This window comes from Mastigoproctus giganteus, chromosome 3 (assembly GCF_048544385.1).
Source record: "Mastigoproctus giganteus isolate SK-2022 chromosome 3, ASM4854438v1, whole genome shotgun sequence".
Taxonomy (NCBI): Eukaryota; Metazoa; Arthropoda; class Arachnida; order Uropygi; family Thelyphonidae; genus Mastigoproctus; species Mastigoproctus giganteus.
Window position 1 is genome coordinate 166,873,709 of NC_143577.1, and position 9,430 is coordinate 166,883,138.

The window sequence follows — 9,430 nt, forward strand, 5'->3', positions numbered from 1 at the left end:
CCATCTACTGCAGACAATGCCTGAGAAAATGTTGTGCACGAATAGTATGCTTTTAAATTCGAAATAACACCCTGATCCATAGGTTGGATGAGCGAAGTCGTGTTTGGCAGTAGAAATATGACTCTCACATTCGAATTGAAATCATCTAGATGTGTAGGACGTTTGGGAGCATTATCTAATAGAAGCAAAATCTTCAAAGGAACATCATTGTCCTTACAATATTTTTCAACCTCGGGAATGAAGCAGCATTGAAACCAAACTTGAGAGATATTGTTGTCCATGCTCTCTGGTTTGATCGTAAATGTGCGGGTAGGGTGGCTTTATTTGATGCCCTTAAAATTTAAGCCTTGTGAATTTGGTAGTTTCTTATTTAAGGCTTAAATGCACTAGGATGGTACACAAGCAGTGGTATTAATCTGTGATCTCCTGCTGCATTAGCCCCAAGCAAGAACATGGCCCTATCTTTTGAAGCCCTGAAATCTGGCATTGTCTTTTCCTCTTTGGCAGTGTATGTTTGATCCGGCATTTTTTTCCAATACAGAGCAGTTTCGTCAACGTTAAAAATTTGCTGCGTTGATTAGCCATCTTGATCAATAATTTTTTCGAACACATGACAATTTCTCTGCAGCTACAGAATTAACACTGGCGACTTCACCAAATACTTTAATGTTTTGGAAACCAGTGCGATGCTGGACCCTATTAAACCACCTGTTGCTTGCCACAAACTTGGCTTGTGGTTCGCCGTACTTATCCTTAATATCTTCATAAATACTTGCTTTTGCTTGAATGGCCATTGGACTCAGGGGCACTTGCTTCTGAATCTGATTTTCCATCCATATTATTAATAGCTGTTCATCTTCAATATAGCACCTGAACACTGTTTTGTGATCACTGTTGACCTTAAGTGCATTTATCCTTTGACATGTTCTTTTATACGTGCACCGTACTTTAAAATAGTATTCACCGTTTAAGCAGTGAGCCCTAATTCCCTTGCAATAGATGACATAATCATGTCCTTCTTTGTACTTCTTAATCATTTCTAAATCAATTTTGTTTCATTTTCTGGCACTGCCAGCACTTGCACTTTACATTGGTTCCTTTCTCTTCATCATTGTAATACGTAAATAGGAATGAAGAGAAGTTTCTGAAAATTTGTTTTTTCTATGATTGCAGATTTCAGTGAAGGGGAACACATTTCACCCTAATACCGTAACATAAAAACACGCAATTCCAGTTATTAGTATTATCGCAGATGCAATAAGATCAAGTTTACTACCCTTTATGATAGATTGCGCTAACAGAAAAGCCCAATAAACCGGAAAGTGCAAATTGTTTTTGTTTTTTTGGTTGTGACCTCCAGAAACGTGCTTTAGAAAAATCTCACAAAGGTGTTCAAAATCGATTCTAATAACGGAACATATGATAACGATGAAAGCGTAGTGCAATTTCTATTATAAATATGACCTTTTAGAGAGATAAATAGCTTAGTAATATAGCGAAATTTTCAACTTCCAAGGACTTGGAACGAATTACAAAAAAAAAAAAAAAAAAAAAGTGTTATTGGTTCACATTACGATATTTTCAAAATACCTCCATTTATCCCTACAGATGCAAAATACGTTTCCATATTTTTTTCATTTTGCACCAGCCGGCAAAAACTTGCGTGAAGTCGAATTTGCGTAAGTTGAGTATTATGCAAGTAGGGGAGTTCCTGTACTTGAATTTAATTTTAGGAAAGCTTTTGATACTGTTGCACATGGAAGACTACTGTACAAATTGGAGCAGTATGGTACTAAGGGCAAGTTGCTGGTATCGATGAAGGGATGGTTGAGTGGGAGAAGACAGAGTGGTAATCAATGGACACTGCTCTTCACGGACTAATCTTATTAGTAGAGTCCCCCAGGGTTCTATGTTGAGCCCATTGTTGTTTTTTGTATTTACTAATGATATTGATGAAGGTATATCAGGCTTAATGTCAAAGTTTTCAGATGATACGAAGGTTGATAGGGTTGTTAATGACAGTACGCTACTGCAACAGGATCTAGAAAAGTTGAGCAGATGGGCTGAGAGGTGGCAACTGAAGTTTAACACTGACAAATGCAAAGTACTGCAGTAACCCCGGAGTAACATACCAACTGTGCAGTACTACACTCAGGGTAGTGGAGAATGAAAAACACCTGGGGTAATTGTGCAGTCAGATATGAAGTTTTCTGAGCAGTGCAGGCAGACTGCAAGTAGCTCATGGAGTCTTGTCAATGATATACAGGAACTTTGCTAGCAGGGATAAGGAGGCGATTATCCTCTTGTATAAGGATAATCGCCTCCTTTACTGTCTACAGGTCTGGATGCTTCATTTTAAGAAAGATGTAGAGTTGCTGGAATGAGTACAGAGAAGGGCAACAAGATTGGTGAGTGGAACAAAAGGTTGCTGTTACCAAGAAAGGCTTAGGTTCTGCAAATTGCAGCATCTGAAGACCATGCACCTGTGAGGTGTATAAGGTCTTGAATGGTTTGAGCAAGCTCAATGCCGATAGGATTCTCCTCTAGCTCAGATTACACACCTGAGGGGGCATAAATTCAAATTAAGGAAAGACAGTTGTAGAATAGATGTGCGGAAATTTGCCTTTAACCAGCGGGTGGTTGATTGCTGGAACAAACTTCCATCTGTCGTGGAAGTTGAGAGCTTAAATATAATTCAAGGCAGAACTAGACAAACTTTTGGAGTGGATGAAATGAGAATGTTTTTTTTTTTTTTTTTCCCTGATGCTATATAAGCTTGCCTTATTGCATCATATGTGTCTACTAATGCTAATATACTGACTCTTTAGCCATAGTTGCTCTTGCTCGAAATAAGTTTGCATTCACTGGAAAATTATGTCAAAAACAAAGAGCTATTAAATCAAGGTATAATGATATGCTAGATCCTCCGCCCCCAGCCAAATCATGGATGCTTTTGCGGCAATGAAGAAGCTGAGGGGTGTGTGAGTGTGTGTGTGTGTGTGTGTGTGAGTGAGTGAGTGATTAAAAAAAACACTGAAATGAAGATAAAGAATTTTTAGTTTCTCCTTTTTATGTGCTTCAAGGTTCCTATATTTGTTTACTCCTTTCTCCAAAGGAGTAAACAAATATGGGAAATTTTATGGAGAGACTCTGCTTTGCTTTTAACAAACTGCATGGAATTAAACTTGACTTGACCAAATTCAACAACAGTATGGCATTTCCTAATAGACTATTCTTGAAATGTATCTTTTCCTTTATTTGACCTATTATCTCTGTTAATTTCATCTCACCAATTTGAAATAAAGCCAGTTTAAGTTATATCTACAATTACTTTAGGGAAATTTGATTACACACTCAAACATAAAATAAATATTTGCATATTTCATTCCTTAAATAAAAAAATGTTCATCAAATTGATTATATAATTGTTGAAGTTTTGGTCGTTATTTATTTATTTTTTTTTTGTGATTTGTCACTTATAATTGAATTAAATTAACTTTTTTCAGCACTCACCAAGTTTTTTAAATTAAACTTTACATGAATTACATCTTTGCCATAGTTGCCCTTGTGTTCTAAAACTGCAACCACCATTCCAAAATATCTAGCTTGGTGCCTTGATATAATTAGGTTTCTTTGGTTAAATTCTAAGAACATGTTATTGACTGACATCTCAAAGGTTTGTCTGTTCTCCTTCACTCTTTTGATTCAGTGGTTAAAAAGGCTTTAATGATGGTTCTCAATTGCCAAATTTCGGTTTTATACCTTAGCAATCAAAGTCTATTAAAAGCTGAATGTTTATTTGAGGATTTTTTTCTTTTAATTCTAATAACAGATTTAGAAACACTGCACTCTGTATATGTTTTTTATGTACAAAAATTGTAATTTATTGAAACTAGATAAAAAGTAAAACATTTCCAAAAAAAACCAAAAAACATTCTAATAACCCAACCATTTATAGACCAATTTTAACATTTTGAAATTCTTGTGGATATTGTTAAATAAAAATTACAGAGGTGTAAAGTTTTACTTTCTGCCTAGTTTCAGTAAGTCTCTAATCATGTTTGCCTATAAAAATGAGTACGGTAACCCTTGTATAACACAGTAGTTAGGTTCCTATAAAATATTGTATTTTGCAAAACTGTGTTATACGGGACTAAAAAAAAGTACAAAAAGGGGGTTACATTCCAAAAGCTAACAAAAATACACCATTCTAGATTTCGAATATCTTCTGCTCTCTTTAAAAAAATCAGTAACCTGGGTTTGTTTGATTTTGTGTGATAAATCTTTGTGAATTTCATCGTGTGGAACTAATCATTTTTGAAGCTCCCTTTTGAACTTTTGCTCCTTTCAGTAGGAGGATCTGCATTCAAAAAATAAGATTCTAATTGCTCGGCTAACTTTATGCCATCCCATATGCTTTTTAGTGTAAAATTTGGAAGTTTAGAATTTATCTGCACTATCACCCTCTGAATTGATTTGCTTTTACCTCTGATGCCATTTCCACCAAATCTGCTTCGCCAGCCTCTTTTCCTACTAGTATAGTCTTGGTCTTGGCGCATTATAGCCTTAAATGCTAATGCGCCAATAAAATACAAACCAACAACATCCTACTAGTATTCTTGGATTCCAGTATTCTTCAGTAATCATATCTTTTTTAAAAATTTTTTAGGAACATCGGTGACTAAGGCCATGTTACTCTGTGTATATTGTCTATAAATTGCGTGTCCTGGGGTTGATTTTCTGTTTTGGTGGATGAAAAACCACAGTTTCTGGGAGAAAAAAAACCATGTTACCTGAGCCTGACTAACTCGGCCACATTGTGAAAAAGACCCATAAAAATTCCTCCTGTCATCGACATCATTCGAACTCTGGTCTTTTCCACCTGATGTGGGAAGGAGGGTGATTCTATCAAGGCTTCAGTAGTTGTACCATCAAAACCTTCCCCTCATACTGACGTAGCAAGTTCTACTATCTCACTGATTCCGTTTTCTGCCTATTCAACCATATTTCCTGAATGAACTGACTCTGGCCATACATTTTTCCACACGCATTTAATGTTGATAGTTTTACTTCTTTCAGCGATAAAGCTATGTTTCTGATACAGTCTGCAATTGGGAAATGTTTCTAAAATCCATTGTAACAATTTTCTGATGTAATGAGTTTTAAAGGTGGATATAATGCCTTGATTTAATGACTGAATGAAAGTAGTTGTATTAACCTAGTACAACTGTGGTGGTAGGAACATAACTTCAACGTTTGGATGACTTAAATCTTTTGAATGGCCTGGCATGCAATCCAATAACAATAAAACTTTGAAATCTAGATTTTTTCCCCAAGTTAAATAGCACAGAACATAACACGGGGATTTCCCAATAAAATAAAATACAGAGATTTGGGAAATGTTTCCCTGCCTCCATTACTTCAATAGATTCGAAATAAATTTTTTCCAAAATCCATTGTAACGATTTTCTGATATGAGTTTTAAAGGTGGATATAATGCCTTGATTTAATGGCTGAATGAAAGAAGTTGTATTAACCTAGTACAACTATGGCGATAGGAACATAATTGTAGAAGTACAATGTTATACAGGGGTTGCCTGTACATATAAGGTACACATGGAGCGCAGTGTTATTTAATATTATTAGAATTAGTTTTACCTTTTTTTTTTTTTTTTTTTTTTTTCTTCCAAGAAATTAATTCTTTTACCCATTTCATCAGTTCCAAAATATACCATTATGGATTTAAAAGGTGAGTACAGGTAGTTCTTGACTTTACGAGTTAATTTGTTCTTAGCACACGCTCGTAAAGCGGCAATTTATTTCCCATAGACATAAGGTTAAAAATAGGGGTTACGTTCTCAACAATGAAATTAGTTAGCTAAATAGTTTGTTTAAATAATGATTGATTTATCGAAAGAAATGAAAACGTAGCCTGTAAAATCAAACAAATTATAATAATAGAGAAATTATTTACGACTTACAGATGTCAAAGAATGTTTATTCTTCATCATCATCGACTAAATGCACACTCGTTGATCAGTCATTATTGGCTCGGCACTTGGTTTGTTGCACAAGGAATCGTCTTCTTCAGAAATGCTTCAAGAGGCATTTGTTTCCAAGATAATCTTCTCTTTTAATTATAAATTTCAGGATTGCATGCATAAGCATTTTTTAACGGCACACACAAATTGCAACTAACACTATTCGCGTGGAGTAACAAGTTTACAAAGCTTAAAATAAAAGAAATGAAGAGAAGATTCTTAAAATTTATGTTTATTATACGATTGAAGATTTCAGTAAAGGGGAAAACACATTTCACCATAATAACATAAAAAAACTACACAGTTCCAGCTATCGGTATTTTCGCAAATAGAAGAAGATAGAGTTTACTACACGTTTGTAATTGCTTGCAGTAACAGAAAAGCCCAATAAACCGGAAAGTGCAAATTGTTTTTATTGTTTTATGGTCATGACCTCCAGAAATGTGCTTTAGTAAAATATCACAAAGGTGTTTAAAATCGATTCTTATAACGGAACATATGATAACGATGAAAGTGTAGTGCATTTTAATGAATTTAATTGGTAACTAATACAATTTACAAACCACACTCATGACCTTTTATATGGCCTTAAGGTCACGCTCATTACCTTAAAAATGACATTTTAGAGAGATAAATAGCTTAGTTATACAGCGAAAATTTCAACTTCCGGGATATTGAAACGAATTACCAAAAAACAACGTATCATTGGGTTCACATTACGATATTTTAACGATATGATGGTGTCTCTGGAACTGATTAATATCGTAAAGCAGGGTACACTGTATTGTATAACTACACACATGGTTTGGAATGTGGATGTTTAATATTCATTTTTTGCAATTAATGTTCATATTGTCGATATTGTTGATACTTGGGGGAAAAAACTCATAAACCTGGGAACTCGTTGAGTGAGAACTGCCTGTATTGTAAAATTGAAAGTTCTTACCTCAAATTTCATTTAAACGTGAATATCCTGATAGGTGATACCATGCTTTATGTACCAGTCCCAAAACTCAGTAAAGATCACTGTGGTCACAATTATCGAAACATTTATAAGCTGTATAAGTAAAGCATTGAAAAAAATCAAATGCTTTCTGTGGTATCTAGAAACTAATAGTTCACCAGAACATAAATTAGTTTCCCATTTCAAACTAACTTGTATGTATAGATGTATTCCTGAACAGTCAAATCACATTTTCTGTTGTGTCTATAAAAGATGTATGATACAACATTGTGCCATGGTCTTCTGCAAAACATAATGCTTACATTTTTTTTTTTTAGTAAACTTCTTTATGAATTATTGAGTGGATTTTATTGTGTACAAAGTATATTTCATAGGTTAAACTCCATCATACTCAGCTTCTCTCAACACATTAAAAACTGAAGTCTGTTGCACGTATGTGTTGTGTTAGTCATAAACTTAACATACAGTATAATGTGTAAGGTTTAATTTTGAAAAATAAAAGCATTTATTTATATGTGGATGAAAAGGTTTTGTATTTCATAATTATTTTTCTAAGTTCTGTTCTTCTGAGTTAAGAAAGTTTAATTGTTGCTTTTGTTCTATAGGGTTTTTTTCTTTTCAGTGTTGTGTCCTACCTGAAATTGAAGAATGATGTAAATAGCAGCTCAGAGTGCACCACAGTTTTACTCTAGCTGTTCCACCTACTTAACAATGTTCACCTGCTAGCCTCTTTGGGAATTATTTCCAGCAGATGCTTCACCTTAACTTGTAGACTTAATTTTTTCACACCATTTGGTATGGTTGTTTGAAGATAATGTGCCATGCCTGGCATTGTGTGAACAAATATTGGCAAGGAGCACATAACTTAAATTACATACTGTATTAAAGCTGTACAAAATGTTTAGAATAAGAAGGAAAGACAGTGCTTATTTAGTTTTTCTTGTAGGTTATTATGCACACTTTGATAAATAGAACAATTGAAACATGAAGAATACTCATATTTGTCTTTTCATATCTTGGGTTTTTCTAGTAATTCAAGTATTTTGGAAGAAAGATTTACTTATTGGCAGCTTGTATGCAGTCAGTGAATATTAACATTTAACTTATTGTTGTTGCAAGAGGCTGTATGTTTGTTTCATATACTTAGCTATATAACAAGCTTTTTATTTAAAGTTCAAACTGGCAGCTGTGCATATGTTGTTGTTTTTTGCACAAAGCTTGTGATGTATTACTAATTTGTACTATACATATACCAGACTCTTGAAAGTGATAGAAATGATTACAACTCGAAGCCATGGAAAAAGAAGAAATGGGCAGGTGCAATCTTTAATATTTTCCTCCTTTACCTCCCTGATGAAATCATGTGCATCTTGTTTTCTGACAAACTAGGATTGACTTGCTGCCACAAGTTAGTGTAATGGTGTGGAAATGAAGTGCTTATGTCTTTCAGTACTCCAAACAGTCTTAATTAAATGCCTTGTTTCTGTTGTGTGATATGTGAATTGGGTGCCTGATAACAATCTCAAGCAATGAGTTAACAACTGTATCATTTTTAATTGTATGAACCGAATTAAGTGTTTTACGAATTAAGTGTGTGTGTGTGTGTGTGTGTGTGTGTGTGTGTGTGTGTGTGTGTATACACACACCTGTATATTATGTGTTTTTGTGTTTAAAGCTACTTAAATGAAACCTTTCTTTCCCTTCCTAAGAACTGACTTCTGCACATGATTCCAATGCTTGGAAATTGAAAATAAAAAAATATATATTAAAAAAATATATATTATATATATATACTTCATATATATGCTCAACTGTAGTGGCTCTTGTTTTTATTTCATTTTACTTATGTTGATTGCCTTCATTAGACATAGCAGAAAATCTGACAAATGAATCAAGATAAATTCCAATATAGCTTCAAAGCAGTTTATCCAGTAAACATTGAAATAAAATATTTTTCAATGCAGTTACCTCCTGCCTCTCCACATTTCTTCTAAGATTTTAAGCTAATTGATTCCACCGTGGGTAAAGTATATTGACAGTTTTATAGCATGTTTTTCACATTTGTGGCCTCTGTGTAAATCAAAAGGCACAAGATTTAGAATATATGGCCAACATGGTAAATGAAATATGTGTTGATAAGAAGTGGGATGACTATACAAAAAACTGGATGTTGTGTTGACACAACATCCAGATCAGTTGTTGCACTTGGGTGGCCAATTGTGTGGTGTGTCTGATAAATAACTGTTAATATACTATACATATTCCTTGGTAAATTGTTTTAATTACTTCATAATAAAAATTAAATGATACTTTGTTATTCAAAAAGTGCAGCACAATCTGAGGGTGGCTGTCAGTGCCCAAGTTGTGTTACAGAAATTACAAGCACATAAGTTATGAAAATAACAGTACATAGTACTGTACTCAA

General features: G+C 34.1%; 1 protein-coding gene across 1 annotated transcript in view; it reads left to right on the forward strand.

Moving 5' to 3' along the window:
- Nucleotides 1-8,611, forward strand: part of LOC150088395 (fasciculation and elongation protein zeta-2-like) — a 224,977-nt gene extending 216,366 nt beyond the window's left edge. The window contains exon 9 of the mRNA XM_090369484.1: nucleotides 7,628-8,611. Within this exon, the coding sequence (XP_090225610.1) occupies nucleotides 7,628-7,644 (17 nt within the window). The 3' untranslated portion in view covers nucleotides 7,645-8,611. The remainder of the gene's footprint in view (nucleotides 1-7,627) is intronic.
- The last annotated feature ends 819 nt before the right edge of the window (nucleotides 8,612-9,430 follow it).